Source organism: Syngnathus scovelli, chromosome 2 (genome assembly GCF_024217435.2).
Source record: "Syngnathus scovelli strain Florida chromosome 2, RoL_Ssco_1.2, whole genome shotgun sequence".
Classification (NCBI taxonomy): Eukaryota; Metazoa; Chordata; class Actinopteri; order Syngnathiformes; family Syngnathidae; genus Syngnathus; species Syngnathus scovelli.
This window is the reverse complement of record NC_090848.1, coordinates 19,679,711-19,698,630: the sequence shown is the minus strand read 5'-3', so window position 1 is coordinate 19,698,630 and position 18,920 is coordinate 19,679,711. Positions and strand designations below refer to the sequence as shown.

Here is an 18,920-nt window from a genome sequence, read left to right as displayed (position 1 = left end):
TGTTACTGGGTCCATGAATGTTCATAGCAGATAGACTTGAGCGCATATCTCAGATGGAAGAGGAAGTATAACTTAAGTGCCTTTCAGCATCCTAATAAGGTTAAATACTGATGACTCACAGTCACAAAAGGCACGCGTGTTCAATCACAAGACCGTGACACACATTCCGCCCATCTTTCTAAAGACGGGTCTCAGGAATAGCAATTATGCCGATGGCTCAAGTTATCAAAAAGCATAAAAAAACTAACAATCCAATAACAAACATATAACAATTTTTAACTAACCATCAATTAGTGCATCATCTTGTTAACGTTATCAAAGTCAGTGTTGTATTTTTGCAACGTAGTATGTACTGTACTTGTGTGAAAAGTTTAAAAAAAAAAAAAAGTGAAAGGTGAGATGCCATCACTGAAACAACTTTAATGACAATTAAATTTGTCTTTAAAGTTAATGTTTTATCATCTTAATAATATTTGGAGACTGTGAGTAACAACTTAAAACACACAAACAGTCATCAAAAATCTTACAATGTGACAGTTTCTCTCTGTTTTTAATAGTTAAAACAGGACGATGTGCTTTTAAACTGAACAAATCAGGATTGTGTTCAACGTCATACCTTTCTTATAAAAATTTACAGGCAAATAAAAGTAGTCATCTGGTAAACTTGTTAAGTCTTGGACATACAGTATGCACAATGACTAATCATTCAGCTCTACAAAGGATATGACACTCGTCATAACAAACCATGAAAAAAATATGATGAGTCCGGGGGTGTGGTCAGGCTGCACCGTAGCCGCCGGGTGTCCTGCTATAAACCAACACAGCATTTTACACACACAAACTCCTCAGGCATGCAGGCCACATTAGAGGGGGAGGAGGATGAGGAGGAATGTCATCCTGTAAACCTTTTTCATTATTCTCTTCAGGCCTGTTTGTCCCCAACTGTTTCACTGTTCACTGCTAAAAGGCCCAAAGGACAGTAGGGGTCTGGAAACTACAGCTCGTGGGTTATATGTAGCTGCCGAGAAAATTTAATCCGGCCCACCGTGTTTTTCCATAAAAAGTATTTTATAACGTTTGTGTACGTGTGTGTGTGTGTGTGTGTGTGTGTGTGTGTGTGCGTGCGTGCGTGCGTGCGTGCGTGCGTGCGTGCGTGCGTGCGTGCGTGCGTGCGTGCGTGCGTGCGTGCGTGCGTGCGTGCGTGCGTGTGCGTAAACTTCGCTGAACATGGCCAACGTGTGCACCTTGTTAGACTTACTTGTAGTGTTGCCTTGCATTTGAATGATACATTTCGAATCCTTGCTCGTCTCCCTGGAGTTGAAGGGTCGAACTCGAACAGCGACTTTCACTGATGCTCCGGACATTTTTGCCGTGCAGAACTGTCTCCAAGTAAGTTGTGTCGTGTGCCCTCCCTCCTAGAGGATGAAGAAAATGTTCACGTTAAACACATGAAGGTATGACAGGAAACTGCAACAGGCAACAAAAATGATTCAGAATAACCACATTTTCCGCACCATAAGGCGCTTTGGGTTAAAAGGCGCAGACTCAATTGCAGGGGCTACTCTGTATTCGATCCACACATTGGGCGCACCGCATTATAGGGCGCATGCATGCCATGACTTACGGTAAAGAAAAAAATGTCACGGGAACAAGACTTTGAGTTCGGTTGTACTTTATTCTACTATATACTGTACTCACATTATTGTTAATCGACATTCATACGCAAATCCATCAAAGTCTTCATCTTCTGTATCCAAATTAAACAGTTGGGCAAGTTCGCCATTACACAAACAAGTTCCTTCTCGTCATTGTCGCATTGCTGTCACGTTGCTCTTTGGCAGTGATCCCAGCTTTCCAGAAAGCTTGAATTGTGCCTCATAAGCATGTCTCTTCGTCGATGCCATGACCCTCTATAATGCTGTTTGCTTTGCACAAACCGAAAGTATTTATCAATCGCGGCAGCAGTAAGTACTCTACGTATTACGTAAAGTCCTCTGACTGGTTTACCGCCCCGGTCTACGTATTTTACGTACAACGTAATGTCCTCCGATTGGTTCATCGGGTCTACATATGACATTTACATATTACGTCCCTGCATATGGCGGTAGCCACATAACATGTACAGATTTTGGAATTCTGTCCACACAAAAGGCATACCTTATTTAAAGGCGCACCTTTAGTTTTTGAGAAAATGAAAAGCTTTTCAGTGCGCCTTATGGTGCGAAAAATACAGTAGTCTGCCTGGGCCTTGATGAAATCCAGCAAAATCATGTTGCACCACTTGCACTACAACTTAGACCAGCACTTAGCCGGTCTAAATTATAGTCTACTTTCTGCCACCAGCTTGTCAGGTGCCCTGGGGACGTATAATAGAAAATGCCCTCTGGTCTACCAATTACCCAAATACGATAAAGCATACTTAAATATGCGCTAGTTTTTTACGCCGAGTGCATGTCTACAAAAATACACCTAGTCACCATGATTCACAATTCAACCATTCGCTCATGCTTTTGTGCTTTTTCTACAACACTCAAAATGCCACAAGACGGCCCCAAACCCCAGGAAAATAGGAAATTAGTCACTGGTGTCAAGGAAGTATGTGATACATCTCGCCTGATCTGTGTTGTTGATGGAAGTTGTAGAGAGGCTTCTGGGCACTTCTGAGGCATTTTTAAAGATAATCTCTAAGCTATTTATCAATGGTAATGCTGACTTGAAAATATATTAGAGGGTTCGAGGATCGAAGTTTAACAGTCAACTCTAAATACCTTTAGGGAAGTAAATTTCTTGCTTTTTTGTCTTTGCTATTTGCAGCGCATCTCCAACCCCAGTGAAGACTGAAAACAAAACCTTTACAAGTGTGTTCCAAAAGCCAATTCCAAATACCAACCATAAGACGTCAGAAGAAAACTTTTTATATATCCAACCCAAGGAAATCTTTACTTTCCAGATGCTTGCAATTCATCAATGAGCCTACTTGTTGAAGCATACGCCCATGAAATTCTATCCAGCAGCCCGTTTGCTTGGCGCTACGGAAGGACGGAGGGCCAGGCCTGGCCGGTGCATCCTTTTCGAATTGTCGAAGTGAAAGGGCTCAGACCTTGTGTTCCATTAAAAACAAGATGTGGGCAAGCGTGCTAATCCTCTGCTGCTGTACGTTGTTCAGTAGTGCGACAGGATGCAGCCGGGTGCTTTTTTTAGCAGCACAGCATTGTCCCCGATGAACCGTACGTGTGCGGCTAAAGTGAATGGCATTGAATGAAAATTATCAGGACATGTCTTATTTGATACCCTAGTTTATTTCGTTTGCATAGGCATTGTTAAATCAGCGCAAAGTTAAACGCCTATAGATTTTACACATGGCACATGATCTCGCATCAGGCGGTGGAATAATTTAGTAACTCAATTACTTTCAATGCATTTGTAAGCCGATAAAAGATCGTGTAAAGTAGGAGTTTTAAAGAGTGGGGTGGGGAACGGACCGTGTAACGGTACGGATTCACCCCCATTCACCCGCCCGTCTGGGACAAGCTATAGCAGGCTAATGCTCACCAGCCAAGCCACAAACAAATGCCTGGTATTACTGAGTAATAACCACCTCGTTTACTGGTGACATTGGGGGATTTAAATGAGGAACTTGACTGTAGTTACTCACCTTCAAAGACTGTCACTCCAGAAGCGTCAAGACCATAGGGCAGCGGCAACCACTAACGATTAAGCTAGCGGACGTCAAACGTGTTGTTTTTCTATCAGAATGCGCAAGCGGGGAGACTGTCGTAAAGTCCACTCTGGCGAAAAAGGCCCATTCTAATGGTGTCCTCCGCCGGGTGGAGCTCGAAGCGTGACCAATGACTTGTGAAGCCTTGTTTCCCCGTAAAGATGATAAGGCGGAGGTCTCTCTGCAGCCAGGCGGAGAGAATTGATAAAACTGTCTTGATTTACCGAGATTACGTCAACTCCCTCACCAGCACTGAGAGTGACAACTCGCTTGGCCAATGAGAGATTAGATTCGGATGACTAATGGCCAAATAAACCAATAAGCATCTTCAAAAACGGAAGAGGTGCGGTTTTTCCCTACAGTGACGCCCCACTGCAGGATTTCTTCTTATCAGTAGTGCTCCCTGCAACACAATGCAAAGTCTTACGTCTAACGGGAGTTTTACTAGCATGTATCTGTTTTAGTGTATTCGATAGGGAACTTGCACAAGTAACATCATTAGGGACGAAAATGTGCTTCACAGCAAAGTTTAGCTCGCTGAGCTACTTTCCAGTACAGGGAACATTCATCTATTTTCTGAACTGCTTCTCCTCACGAGGGTCGCGGGCGTGCTAGAGCCTATCCCAGCTGACTTTGGGCAGTAGGCGGGGGACAACCTGAACTGGTTGCCAGCCAATCGCATGCATTGACGAACAACCATTCACACTCACACCTACAGATAACTTGGGAGTGGTCAATTGGCCTACCAGGCATGGGGAGACAGGAAGCTCCACCCACACAGGAGTTGCAATCGAACCTTGCACCTCTGAAATGTGAGGCAGACGTGCTAATATAGTATAAAATAAATGAAAATAATGCCTCTAGAAATTATGTTGCTAAAAACGCATTTCTTGAATAAAGTAACATTTAAAAAAATATTTGGTATGGCAGGTTTTAGTGCAGAATATTTTAAAATCCATGCAGATTGAGTCCAGTTGGGAGTTTATCCACTGCTTTGAATTGAAAAAAAAAAAAAAAATGCAGTTTTATGATTATTTCTCTTTAGGGTCCTGCACACTACAATTTGGATGTATGTTGACCTGGTTCAGAATAACTTATTTTGAAGATTGTTTTTGCATGTTTCCATTCTGTGATTCAAACACAGTAAGCATTATTTTTGCTTTTGATGCCAGTCCAGGGTGAGGTGGTCAATCAATCACACCATTTAAAATAATGTGCATTATCATTTATTTTCAGTTCAAAATCCTAGCTTCCAAAACAGTTGCGCGTACTTGGTGATCATTTCCTGTACAGTTAAGGTCAGCAAGGTCACGTTAGGTACAGAGCGAGAAAGACGATCACTCAACGTGATGTCAAGGTGTTTCGCTGTCGCTTGAGCTCATGCTACATTCCGTCATGTATCGAGCAAGTTGGCTGTCTATGAGTTATTTGTTCTTTAAGGGTTGAAGGGTTTTGGAATAGCAGCCATGCACCCAAAAGAAGCCAATTTAGTATTTCAAAGTCAGCAGGGGAAATGTAACTGAAAAAGAATTAAAGAGAAAAAAAAAGTACATCAACGCTTATTAACATCTGACTGCACTCAAAAGGAAAACAGATATTTTAGATTGTTGAAGCTACATCCTTAATTCTGCCTACAACAAGCACAGGTGGTGCATCTCTTAAGCTGTGGGACTCCAGCACGTTATACCAACTCAGGTTAGTCATTGTCATAGTCTTGCTCACTACAACAACTCTCAAATATGCTTCACAGGCAGTCACCCTAAAAGCATCACAAGTCTTTAATAGCGCCCACATTTACATTGTTACAAAACACACAAGAACCATAAAGGAAATATTCAATGAAGTCACTGTGCAGCTCTCTGGTAAACCTGTGTGTGATGAAGACTGTTTTCTGCATACTTAGAAACACCCTAATTGTTAAATATATGTATACATTTGGATATACATATACCTTATTCACAAATTCTCAATGTAAAAAACCCAAAAATTAAAAAAAAAAAACTATTATGATCTTTTTCAGTATTATTCTAATGTCCTGGGTAGGGCAAAAAGGGCACAAATAAAACTAGTTGGTTATTGTTGGTAGCAGTGACACTGAATTCAGGCAATTTGGGCGAAATGCCTTCATTATGGAGAGCAGGGCAAGTCGTAGTTGACATCAAGTCTTTACACAGGTCGTCCTCCCTGTTTCTCTCTCATCCATGCGTGGATCCTCTCCTTTAGTTCAGGAACTGTGGAATGAATATACACATGCATGCTCTGATCCATTTTTCCCCAAACAACAGTGGTACCTGGATCTACAGGTTTAATCTCAAAATCACGCTTGTAACAATTTATATTACTTGACAATTTTCCCCATCGAAGTCACCAGAATATACTATTAATACGTTCCAGAAAAATAGCACTGTATTGTACAAAAACATAAAAGAGAATATAATGATGTCAAGAAATCAGCCACTTAATGGGCATCTGAGTGTTAGTTTTGGCCAACTGAAGTGTTTTCATTTTGTTTTTGTGTGTTTGACTCAAAGTGCATCGACAAAGGTGACTCTCCTTTTTTTCCACTATACTTGAGCGGGTCAAAAAAAATAAAAATGAACGCAGAAGTAAAGGCAACTGTAAGTCAAGGTACCACTATATATTCAAAGTTTTTAAATTTAAAATAAATGTAGTTACTTGACTCCAGCATGCTCTCAGTGAGCGGCTGCCGATTGAAGGGATCAGTCGGCGAGTTGAGCAAGTGGCGAAGGATGATGGACCGGTCCATGATGTTCCCCGAGGGCAGCATCACAGGGTCGGTCATCAGTGTGTCCATCAAAGGATCTGGGAAAAACAGCAAGAACCAAATTTACTATACTCAATGAATAAAATGAGAGGTAAAAAAAAAAAAAAAAAGGATTTGCACACACCAAACATCAGCAAATATCACATGATAATAATCGTTAACAACAACTATTATTGTCTCACACTTGATTTGTTAAAAATGGGACATATAAGTTTCTAAAAAATATATATAGCGTGGGAGATTTTGGTTGTACAGAAACCCGAGCCGGCTGTGCCCTGTGTGACACATTCCTGTTGAGCATGGCAGTCTTATTGGGAAATCAAAGGAGGTATGCAGGCCACATTCTTGTTCTAGATTATAATACATCTGTGGTTATAGGATAGCCTCTGTCCAAATTGTCCATTTGACTTTTATGGGGTGGCAAATCCCCTGCAGATGTCTGCTATGCAACAGTTACAGTGAAGGCTTTTAGCTCATTACAATGCCAAGTAATGGTATGGGGAACGGCACCTATTATTAGAATACATTTTTATATCAACAAGAAATGTTTTTAATGCCATTTTTGTTTTTGTTTTGGAGGGGCAAAATACCCACGTTAGGGTACTTTAAGATTTAAAATTGTACATAGGTATGAATGTAAATGTTGTCTTATATGTGCCCTGCACTAGGCTAACATACAGTCTAAAGTCAGCTCCAGGTCACTTTGCTCCTATTTAGAAAAAAATAGAACAGAAAAGTGATGGATGAATGGTTTTGAACCAAACAGTTTGTCTACTTGTATTTTAATTACAATTTTAGTTTTTTTAAAATAGCTCGTAATCCAGATTCCAACTTTAGTCCCGGGCACATTATTTTGTTTTGTATTGTACTTTGTCACTGCCATTGACTGCTCTAGTGGTTAAAGGTCAGTGAATGAATTGAGTGGCTTCATCATAGCAGTATTTTGAACCCGTGAGTGAGGACTTGTAAAAGTCATGAGATGACACTAAAAGGGAAAGAGCTATCATGACAAAATATGTATAAAATAAATAAACAAGAATTAAATAAGTGTCTCGGCTTTTATAACATTTAAACATTTAGCATGGGGGATGTGAAACCAAAGCAGACAGACTTTGGAAACAAAAGCACAGGAGAGCAGCTCACACAGACCTTTGAACTCATCAGGTGCATCGCTATAGTCCATTTCCAACTGGGAGTTCTTGGCCACTATTTCCTCCACCTTCTCTGATAGCAGCTTGAATTTTTCAATGGCGATTGAGGACTTGATACCAGCCTTCCTCATTTTTGAGATGACCTCCTCAAACAGCTCTCGGCTGTACGACCGCTACACACACATGCAAACACCAAAACTATATTATTCAAGGGACTTGCAGACTTTCAGAACATGACTTGCTAAAATTTGTTGACAGCCTGATTACTGGGACTGTAATTCGTCATATACTCCCCTTTTTTCATTCATCATCATTAATTCAGTCAAACAATATTACAGCGTTTAAAAAAATGTTCGCTATAGTCAACTGAAAAAGTTGTCTCTAACCTGGTCATCTGCAATTGCTTTAGCAAAGCGGGCACAGTCTAGCTGTAGGTAGATGTCAGTTAGCTGGTCTAAGAGCTTCTTGGGTTCGAAGCCATACTTTTCAGGATTCTCCACCTTCAGGTCCCGACACTTGGGCCCACAGAGCTGCTGGAGGTTGAAGTTCAGCATGGCAGCTAAACGTGGGCCGAGCTCCTGCAAGAAGATGACAATTCCCCTGTTAATAGCTTTTACGAATTCTGTATGTCCATGTTAGGCAGACTTTGGCTGAAGCGAAATATGGATGACACCTTTCCCCTTCCAGCTAACTTATATATTGTGGAGTTAGAGATACTCACGGGCCTGAGGAAAGGTTTTTGGACCTGCTTAGTGAGTATGTGAAACATTTCGACTGTCTCTGTGGCCAGGGCCAGATAGGAGCGAGACACTCGCTCATCCTGAGTCAGCTGGGACTGGCGGCTCTGCTGCTGGTCCTGAATAAAACCAGATACACACTCAGACATTGTCATGCTTGTTTTCTTAAGGTAAGCGTACTGCACATCAAGGTTATGTTTCTGCACTAATTTATAGGAGTATTCAGGGATGGCTCATTTATATTTTTTAGCAAATTTAAGGTTTGTCTAAAATTCATTTGTCAAACCTCCGCAAAGTCTTAAATACAGTATTTGGATAGCAGGTAAAGCTTTCTGGAGCTGAGAGAACAAAATGAAATATTATTTTACATACAGTACACATCAAATCAGATGCGATTGAAACTGATATATTATCAATGTGTGAGAATAGCTTGGGAAAAATGCGCAATCATATTTAAGAGCTCTACTGTATTGAGAAAACTGAAGTCAAAGTACAAAACATGATGTAGAAATACTAATAACCGCGAACCCTCTTGCCATAGGTAAACATTTCAGCAAACTACAAACCCTGGGAAGCTGATCCCACTGATCCTTATTCTTCATCTCCTCTTGAATCTCATGAATACGCTTCAGAGACTCAAGGCTCTCATCTAACAGGAAGGTGGTGTCATTGATCAACATGTTGATGTAGCGGACAAACTGTTTGCCGGCGCTAAAGGGAAGTGAGCATGAGAGTACATAAATTGGGTCATTTAAAAACAAAAAAACGCAAATTGTGCCTTGCAATCAAACTCACTTGAATTCTTCCATGAATGTGCCGTGATGGGCAATGTTTTGCCACAGACTCTTAAAGATTGTGCTGATGTGGTACCTTATGGTGAACTTATCATAGAATTCGCTGGTGGCACCAGTATGCTCGACATCTAGCCACGCAAGACAATGAAAGAAGAGTCAGCGGCAGACATAAACAATATGTGGATAAGTACATACACAAATACTTACAACAGTGTTTGGAAAACAAAATTTTGATTTTAAAAATGGTTTGATTTAACTGTTAAAACATCTTAGCCGCTCACCAGTGTAGAACTTCATAAGGGCGGGCACCAGCTGTTTGATGGACAAGGGGTGGTTCTCCATCATTTCAGAAAAGCGCTGAGTGCGAGGCTGCACGGCAGGGTTGGTGACAAACAGAACTTCTACCAACTTGGCAATAAGGTACGGATTCCTGATGTAGTTCTGACTGCAGATGAACACCACCAAAAAGGTGACTATGTCTTGAACACAAGGCTCATATAAAACCTGGGGAGAATATCTGCAAGAAAATGCAAGGAGAAGAATATTTTTCTTTATCGGATATAAGCATGGCACTGTATTTAATTGTTATTACAATGCTACATTATAGGATGGTATTACCAAACAAGCACAGATCAACGAGTACCTCCTAAGGAGGATTAAGGTTCATTTGTGTGAAACGGGACCACAACAGATGTGAAAACACCATTATGGATATACCTGTTGCTGCAGAACAGATTTGTGTGCATGTGCAAAGGACTGAATTGTGAACTTACTGCACAACAAAAAGCAAAAACTCAGCCACATCTTCAATATAGAACTCCGGGAGCGCAGCAAAGCTTTTGGGAATCTCAGGGTTCAACGGCAGGGTGATGCTGTTAAGGACAGAAATGAATGTATGTAGTCCAGCAAATCACTAAAATTTCAGCTTGACTGAAAGAGTCAAGCCACATCAAGTAGAATCACGTGACTCACTTTGGGTACGCAGGGTCCACCATACGGAGAATGAGCTGGATGACAGTGCTGTAGAACTGCAAACATTTACGGAGCAGGTTCTCATCCAGAAGACCCACGTCAGCGCAAGCTTTGGCTCGAACCAGTTTCTGAGAGGGCACGAGTCAAATGCCATAAAGATTTTTAGTGTGAAGGTACAAATAATGCAGTGTTTCTACATTTAAGGAGAAACAAGAATATTTTGCTATTCAAATGTTTTGTGCGACCTCTTAGAGACACAATGCAGTCAAAGAATACAGGAGCGATGGTGCATGTAAAAACAAACCTTGAGTTGCGTTTTGCAACGCTTCAGCATTTCTCTGTGACGACTGGCCAAGGGAGAGTCCTTCCATTGGGATTCACTGTTTTTCAGCTCCTCTACAGTCCTAATAAGGCACAATGAATAAAATAATGTAAAAAGACATGAACAGCAGCAGGGCAACTATCATGACCACAGATGCATGAGCATTTGTTTACCTGTTGAGTTCACGAATTGCTCGCAACCTGCGGATGTACCGCCTGCAGCTGGGCAGGATAGACAAATGGTGGGTATGCAGGGTCAAGAAGAAACACTCTGTGGGGAACTTTGGCTCGGAAAATTTGGTGGGATCTTCATCTGAATATATAAAAATCAACAATCCACAAATTAATTTAGCAGTGAGGTCTTACTGTAATAGAGTCATGAAAACCTGCAACAAAGAACGGGAAAATCCCTCTGCAACAAATGCAGGTTATTCACCATACGTACATTTATAACCGATTACATTTTATCCGACATTATTCTAATTATTTTCGAGCAATGACAACTCACGTAGCTCAGACAGCCAGCTCTTGAGCTCTTCCATTGTGGCCTTTACGCGCGTCTCCTCTGGGCTGACGACAAGGCGACAACGAGGGTGGAAAATGTAGAAGGGATCCACTGTCTCCAGCTTGATTTTCATGCTAAGTTGCTGCAGCACTGACAGGAAGTTGAGCATGAAACCGTCTGTCGACACCAGCTTGTCATCGGTCTGAGAGAGAGAGAGGAATACGAACCAATTCTTATTAATTTACCCAGTCTGCCAAAAGTCTTCATTTAACAATGATTATTATTGTGGTTGTAGTATGCAGTGGTCTAAAGATGCACCAATTGTTTAGGTATTGTCCAAATGCTTAAAATGTCATCTTCTGAACAGGAAATATTATCCAATTTAAGTACTCCTGCAAGAGGACTGAATAAATTTGTGTTAAAGGGACAGTGTGTACATTTACAATCACAATATGAATATATTAAAATAAATCATGGCAATGTTTCAAGCTCCAACGGACAAATCAATCATGCATCATTATTTTAAAAAGAACTGAACATATGACGCAGACTTTGTATCCTATAGATCATGCAAGTGTACATCATGAAGTGGCTGGTGACAACAATAACGGAAAAGAATGCGGAAGAGTGTACCCATACAATGAATCCTACCTGCATCTGAGCTTTCTTCACATTGTAGTTGACTAAAGCTGCCATGTAATTTAGGGCTAAATCCCGCGTCTCTCCGTTTAGCAGGATGTTGTGAAGAACTTTAAACAGGTCACCCTAAAAATTGATTATTGATGACAGGGACATTAAAACAGTAATCGGGGCAGAGATGGCAACAAAAGGCTAAAAAGCTCACCCTTGCTGACTCCAGATAATGCTGCAGGGACTGGCTGACAACTCTCGTGTTCTCCATGGTGATAGCTGGACCGGAAAAATACTTGTCTCCTACTTTGGTCTAAAGGAAATAAAAAGCAACGAGGCGTTAAATATGTGAAAAATATAAGCATATATTGTATGCACATGTACATGTATTTTTACTTGTACGGTATTTGAGTCATTTACAAGAATGTGTGGCAGGTACTAGTACAAGCAGTAAGCGTTAGAAATGAAAACACAGATATAAATGGACAAGCATTGTTCTTACATCATCCTCAGAAAAAACAGAGAGGCTGAAGAAAGCACCAAGGTAGGACAGCCTCTGGATCTCCCTGCCACATCCTGGGCTCAAAGGTTTGGGACACCACAGTGGAAGGGAAGTTACCTGAGGAAAGGATTCATTTTTAGCCATCTTTTGGAAATATTGTAAACAAAAAAAGAGGTGCTAAAAGACTACTGGACTATTAGAAGTAATGATTGGGAGAAAAATAAAAGGAGCAGGGAAGCAAAAAGATGGAATAGCTTGATCTTTCCACCAATGTTTATAGGGGACATTTGATGGGAACCCGTTGACCTTACAAATCCATTAATAGAACAGTCTAAGCCACAAGGACATAATGAGTATTCATTGAGCTGTGCACTCACCAAACTGCACACAGGGTGAGTCTTTCCAAACTTGATTTCACAAAGCTCAGCTAATGCCTGTAAAAACAAGAGAAACATAATAGAAACAAATACACATTTAATTACTACCAAGGTTTGTAACAATGTTAAGCCATTATGCCAATTTGGACCTTTACCTGTCCTATAACATCTTACCATGAGGGGGAACTTAAAGTTGTCGCTGTCAAAGGAACATTCTTTCACGGCGAGAGCCAGCCCATGGAGGATAGGAATGAAGATCTGAGAAACATGTCATGATTGTTAACTTCCAAAGTTGAACTTATAGACAGCAGTAAATCTGAAATCATGTCATATATTCATTGAAAATAGTAGTCAAGGAACATGTTACTCATGTAATGAGCTCTACTCTATCCAAATTTGTGCTTTCGCGCTGCACACAATTACAGATAGCTAAACTGGCAAATGTGTGTCACACCTGTCTGAATACGTCTTCTTCCTGGTGGGTAATGCGCACCAATTCCTGGATAAAGCCATATGGGAGGTTCCGGCACAGCATATAAGGTACCAGCAGAGAATGCTGGAGAGAGCTTCTGTGTGTAGCAAAGAGACAGACGAACAAAGAAAGCATTGTTGCAAACATATATAGTGTATTCTGAGAGAAGGGGAAAGAGGAGTAGCTTTGGGGACAGTGAAAGGGTGGAAAAAGGACAAAATGTCCTCTTATTTAGAGACAGATAAAGGAACTGAAAATACTGGTGTTTGTGAACCTTAGTTTTAAGACAAAGAATATTAATCAAGTACGACGTGTGTCCAATATGGTGATGGTTTTAAATGATAGCCAATAAATAATGGAATTTTGTGTTTAGCTTAAGAGGTCAAAGCAGCCTCAGAAGTTGATAATTGGGGCCAAATTCAATTGCGTGACCCTGAGCGTATTTTTAGGAGAATTACATGAATACGACAAGGCTATATACAGTGGAACAAAAAGCTTCGGGAAAACTTACCGAGGCTGAGTCAGACATCCTTGCAGAACGAGGGCAATGTGAGAGATACACTGAGAGCGAATGTTGCTAAGAAGCTGGCTGACATTTGGTTGGTTACACATCTGAGGGACAGTAAAGAGAGGAAAGTTAAATGTATTAATGGATTCCTCAGGACGTAAACTGATACATGAATTGATTGGCTACATGAATACCGGTGGGGGTAAAAAAAAAAAACAAGGAAGGAACCCAGAAAGGGCGTACTTATTTGTCTACGACAAATACCTTAGGAGCTTTCCTCTCTTCCATGCCAACACTGTCAAAGCGCTCAATGAGGTAGTTCAGCATCTCTGTCTCCTTGCATGCTTCGATGGTGAAGCGGTCGCCGGTCAACTCACAAGACACTGACCCTCCACATGCACCATGACTAAACAAACACAAACAGGAGGAATTCAACATTTGCCACAATGAATGAAAGATAAGATGCAACGTTAGCTTCGAGTAAGCTCTCAATCACAGGCCCTGAAAGAAACACACTTGAGGCATTAGCGACTGCATCACATGGCATGTGGCGCTTGAAAAGGAAACACTGTGGCCGATAAAACAGCTGTTATTATTCAGTTGCTATGAGGATTGTCATTGGTAATGCAAAGTCCATTAGTGGGTCAGCTGCAACAGCATAACCCTCAGAAGGTTTAATATTAGCTTTAGTTATTCAAGGAACACTGGCAATGCACTGTGATACACTTAAGAAGTTAAAGCATGTAATGTTAAAGCTACAATAACATACAGGACAGGATTGTAAGGCCAAGGTGCGAACCACTTTTTCCACAATATTCCATAGGTAGAATTGATCCAGGAAAAAAATATTTACTTGTATATTAAAAAAAAAAAAAAAAAATACCTACAACCTAAAAGTTAAACCTTGTAAAAACACAAAGCACTCTTAAAGAGAGCCGAGTCCGCCTTTGTTAATCATTCACCACTCTGCCACAGTGTGTTTGTGCGCTGTGAGTGGCAAGGCACCACTGGTGCATGCAGCAGACCTTTGCTGGGCAAGCGGGCACACGTAAAACACACAACACCGTGCAGCGGTGTACCTGGACCCAAACTGAACCCGTGCAAAATCCTCCTCCTCCTCAGACTCTTCATCGCTGCTGCCCTGAGATATGTCAGAGAAGGCAAACGGGAGGGACAAGGGGCTAACATGACAAAAACAAGAGGAGGAGTGAGGTCAATATTGGAAGAGAAAGGGTATGAAGGAGCAAGCAAGGGGAAGGAGATAATGAAAACTGAAGACTACATTTGGAGTGGTAAAGGAACATAGGATGGGGGGGCACTACTGTTGCAAACATCTGCTTCAGGGCTAAATGTTCTTAGTTAATGCCCATTTGATTGCAGTGTTTACACATTGTTGGAACATTCATTCCTCAAGTAGCTAGTTCAGAGCTGGAAGGAACAGGCTATTCTTTACATGCTTGATAATTCTACATCACTGTTGATACTATAAAGCATATCTCACACATAGAGTTATTGTACTTGAAATGAATATTTTTTTGCTACTAATATGCAAACAAAGGATGTGTAAAACCAGCATTAGTTGCCAAACCATATTATTAGTCATATGTATAGCAAGTGCAGCATTTTCAAATCCTCTAATTAGCAGTATAAAAAAAAAACTGTATATCAATCGATTAAATAAATGCTCCTCCCTACTTTGGATATTCTCAAATATTAATTAATAATATCTCTTCTTGATAGTTAGTTCATTTGGAAATTACCTATCAACTTAAATCTGTTGAAAGTTGTATCTGTATTGGGATCCATTTCCAGCTTGAAGTTTGTGTCAAGTTCAGCTTGAAGTAAGTCAATGTTTTAGGGTTAATGTTTTAGTTTGCTGGCTTGCGTGTGCCACACACACACAACCATGCAAAAGAAATGGTGAGATACCTAGAAGGCGGGATCCTTGATGCAAAGGTGGCCTGTCGGGCATTTGTTCTGGGAGAAGGCGGGACCACAGGAAGCAAACTTAGGGAGAGGGTCGGGTTGCTAGGTGTTGACAGAGGAATCGGGGTATTGGGGGGCACAGTGAGGCCTGCTGGGCTAGGAGATAGTGGAAAAAAGCTAAAAGCTCTTTGTCCTGGGCTGGTTGGGGACGGGGCTCCCCAAGGAGATGAGACAGAGTAAGGCCGATAACGCTGGGAAATGGGCATGGGGGCAGACGAAGGGTTGAGAGATGGTCTGAGGGGAGCGGTGGGAGTAGGTGGGCTGGGTGGAACAAAGAACTGTGGCGTAGATGGTGTAGAAGGTACAGAGGGGGTGGTGGGTGTGGGGGCATTTGGTGAGCTCCTCTTGGCTGCATCCAGACTCATTGGGTAAGGGCTACCACACGCATACAGACTGTGGACAATATTGATCACATGATGATTGTAATGACAATGATTTTCAACCTGGATAACTTCCAAGTCATTAACAAATTTGGAGAGAAGAACATCTCAAACTTGATTGGAGGTTTTGAACAGTGGAGGAAAAAATAAACGTCGTCACTTGCCTTGACAGAGAGCTTGCGCCAAAGGAGCCTGCACTGGTGCCCATGGGGCTGCCACCTTGGCTGGAGGGTTGTACCAATGTCAGGTGGCGGTCTGGAGATTTGGCTGCTGCAATTGGCTGCGAGGTGGCGGTCAAGCTGGCGAAGGGGTTGTGGACAGGCGACTGGGTTGAGATGAGGAGGACCTCCATCAGGATCTGGCCGATCAGGTCTTTAAAATCAGAGTACACTGCGAGAGACAGAATGAGAAAATAAGAATTTCAGAGCTCCACTTAGAAATGTTTTTGGTGAGATAAATATAGCGTCTCTAACATACCATCTTTAGGGTTACGCTGGAATTCAGCAGCCAGTGAAGGGAGGAAGATGACATCGCGATGCTGCTCCTTCCATGAAACGCGCAGGATCTTACAAATGAGCTGCAGAGCCTGGTCTTCTGTGACATCTGAGTTTGCAGAAGCTTCCTAGGGGTGCACAGGTTCCATCGGACAAACATTTTAAGATGAAACAATGGACATTTTGGCCCCCCTCAAGGGACAAAGGTTATAGAAAGAATGTTATGTATACTGCACCATAAGTAAACCCTGAACAGATTTAATACAAAACTTTGCATTCAAAATTGATGATTTTCATTATATGCTACAATATGCACCCCATTGATTAATTTATCAAGGCATGCACATTTATCCATCAAATTCATCAACTATCACGAGTTTCATTTATTTTCACCACAGTATTTGTCTGTGTTTATGTGCAAGCACAGATGTAATGTCAAATCCAATGCTGTAAGAAATAGTGAATTACTTTTTCGGTCAAGTTCCTCTTCTCCCTGCGGTCGCTGTCTTCCACCTCCATGTTCTCTATCCCCGAGTCCACATCCACTTGGGACATGCTAGAACAAAAAAAAATAAAACACGCACATTTCATTGTGTACTTTGTACCATGTAAATGTCTTGAGCCAGGTGCTCCATCCACAGTCATCTTTTGTCATGCAAACCATTGTGAAATATTACCTCTTTTCACAAGAGGCAGTGTCAATATCCATGCTCTGTGAACGGGACAAACTCTGGGACTGAGTCTCAAGGCTGTTGGAGGGGGAGCTGGAAAGGGAGCTGACACCTTCACTACTTTGACTGCCATAAGCCACACCTTGCAAAAGGCAAAACACGCGTGAGCACACTGAAGACACAAGGAGGAAATAGTTCAGGCAAGATATGACAAACTGTTAAAACCAAGAACAACTATTCTCCGTCAAGCTTTTTACCAGTGGTGCCAATGGGGGATGTGGCAGGGGTACCGCTGTGAGCATTGAGCCCTAATGATTGTGAGGCAGCTGGTGGAGGGGGATGAGATGTTACACCTGAGGGTCCAGGGAGCGGTCCCGGTGGAGTTTCTCTCTGTGGTGATGTCAAGGGGGTGCTGAGAGGGGTGCTAGGCTGTGAGGACTGTCCCCCTGCCAACCGTGCCAATCTCCTTCTGCGAATCTTGAAAAGTTACAAGTCCAAAGTTAAAGAAAAAAGGTTGAACATAAATACACACATTATTAGTGATCTTCGTGGTTAATGCTCATTTGAAATAACAAATGGCTTTGCTATGCCAAACTGAAAAATCACTTTTTATTTTGAGTAACAACACTATGGAATCGTTTTAACATCAATATTGCGGAACACGTCAAAGAAAATAATACTGTTGCTGTTTGTCCAGATGTGTTCTTTATCAAGGTAAAGATCACAGTCTCGGGCGTTTATTCGAAACATGACTAACAATTTCAACGACCCAAAAGTCGTCCGCGAGAGAACATTTAAAATAATATGATCTACATTAACATGCGAGACAAACACGAGGCAACTTATCAACGCAACTGTGATAATTTTCACTTTCACTTTATGTCAATTTGGGACCAGGTTTTGTCTGCTACAAGAACAGGGTTAGCTGCCTAATTTACGACCGTACAGTGCTCATGCAAACTACCACATACGCAGTTTGCCCACAATAACTGCCGACGTCCGCTATTTTCTTTTCTAAACACGCCGTATTGACCCGGTGGATGACATGCTCTCTTGTATGGTATTGTTGAGCTCAGCGTGGTTTTGTCGCTGGTGTTTTCACCAATTGCTCCCGTGGTAGCCGCTTAGCTAATAGTAGCACAAAGCTAGTCATCATGTGTAAATCTATTATCTGTAAACGAAAAGGGATTGCAAGTTGAGCCACACAAAAAGTGTTGTCGTTGATGCGTTTTCCTTACCTCATCTGCGCTTAATTCCTCCATCGCAGCTGAAAGTTTAACCAGCTATCTCAATTTCAACCACTTCACTATGACTGTGCCAGCCAGAGCCTGCTAGCTAGCCTCAATCTGAACTAGATATCTTATGCATAGCCCAAATCGTTCAACTAATATGTCAGTCTTGATTGTCTCGAAGATAAAAATGAGGACACTCCTGCGCAAAGACTAGGGACATAGATCGAGTCCAAAATGTCTCTCGTTGGCTTAGCTTTTCTGTCAAGTCAAGAGTGAAACAAAAAGAAAAGTAGCTAGCTATTACACGTCAAAATACTAGAGCGGCCATTTTGGTCTTGCTTGCAGTCACGTGATAATACGTCACAATGGGCGGAGCAACACAGGAAGCGTTGAGAAAAGTACGTGGATGCTATTAATACAAATTAATCAACAAATTATCTTGTCGAGAACATGAATAATATTGAACGTCAACTAATAGCTACATTTTAAATCACTGAATTGGCTCTAATAAAAACAATCCATGTTTAATTTTAAAAATTAAAAATATTACTTTTATTCATCTTCAAAACTTTACACACATATCTAGACACGCACACGTACATATGTACACGCACACACGCACGCGCGCGCGCGCGTGCACACAAACAATTTATGTGTAACGACTTCATGTTTCTTGCAAAATTGT

The 18,920-nt window shown here is 41.5% G+C and overlaps 2 protein-coding genes across 26 annotated transcripts in view; both read right to left on the bottom strand.

Moving 5' to 3' along the window:
- Positions 1-3,956, bottom strand: part of kif1b (kinesin family member 1B) — a 49,269-nt gene extending 45,313 nt beyond the window's left edge. For 12 of the 21 annotated variants that reach the window (XM_049753975.1, XM_049753978.1, XM_049753989.2 and 9 more), the window contains exons 1-2: positions 3,656-3,956; positions 1,259-1,415 (exon numbers count right to left, since the gene is read on the bottom strand). In XM_049753975.1, the coding sequence (XP_049609932.1) occupies positions 1,259-1,364 (106 nt within the window). In that variant the 5' untranslated portion in view covers positions 1,365-1,415; positions 3,656-3,956. The remainder of the gene's footprint in view (positions 1-1,258; positions 1,416-3,655) is intronic. The other 9 variants (XM_049753995.1, XM_049753992.1, XM_049754002.2 and 6 more) reach the window with 2 other exon arrangements.
- Positions 3,957-4,928: 972 nt separating this feature from the next.
- ube4b (ubiquitination factor E4B, UFD2 homolog (S. cerevisiae)) lies at positions 4,929-18,570 on the bottom strand. 5 transcript variants are annotated; one of them, XM_049754003.2, is made up of 29 exons: positions 18,242-18,570; positions 17,261-17,480; positions 17,010-17,175; positions 16,801-16,888; positions 16,316-16,460; positions 16,003-16,228; positions 15,402-15,851; positions 14,552-14,653; positions 13,737-13,878; positions 13,476-13,576; positions 12,947-13,061; positions 12,667-12,750; positions 12,493-12,549; positions 12,116-12,232; positions 11,828-11,926; positions 11,635-11,748; positions 10,987-11,185; positions 10,653-10,791; positions 10,462-10,561; positions 10,158-10,285; positions 9,959-10,057; positions 9,467-9,702; positions 9,187-9,313; positions 8,958-9,102; positions 8,376-8,510; positions 8,041-8,232; positions 7,653-7,827; positions 6,395-6,541; positions 4,929-5,949 (listed from the first exon to the last, which is right to left on the bottom strand). In XM_049754003.2, exons 1-29 carry the CDS (start codon positions 18,263-18,265, stop codon positions 5,885-5,887), a joined length of 4,137 nt encoding a protein of 1,378 aa, XP_049609960.1. In that variant the 5' UTR covers positions 18,266-18,570; the 3' UTR covers positions 4,929-5,884. The 5 variants fall into 5 exon arrangements, with proteins under 5 accessions (XP_049609960.1, XP_049609961.1, XP_049609962.1 ...); XM_049754004.2 differs by having other exon boundaries at positions 17,010-17,145; positions 18,242-18,569; XM_049754005.2 differs by having other exon boundaries at positions 17,010-17,145; positions 17,357-17,480; positions 18,242-18,569.
- Between the last annotated feature and the right edge of the window lie 350 nt (positions 18,571-18,920).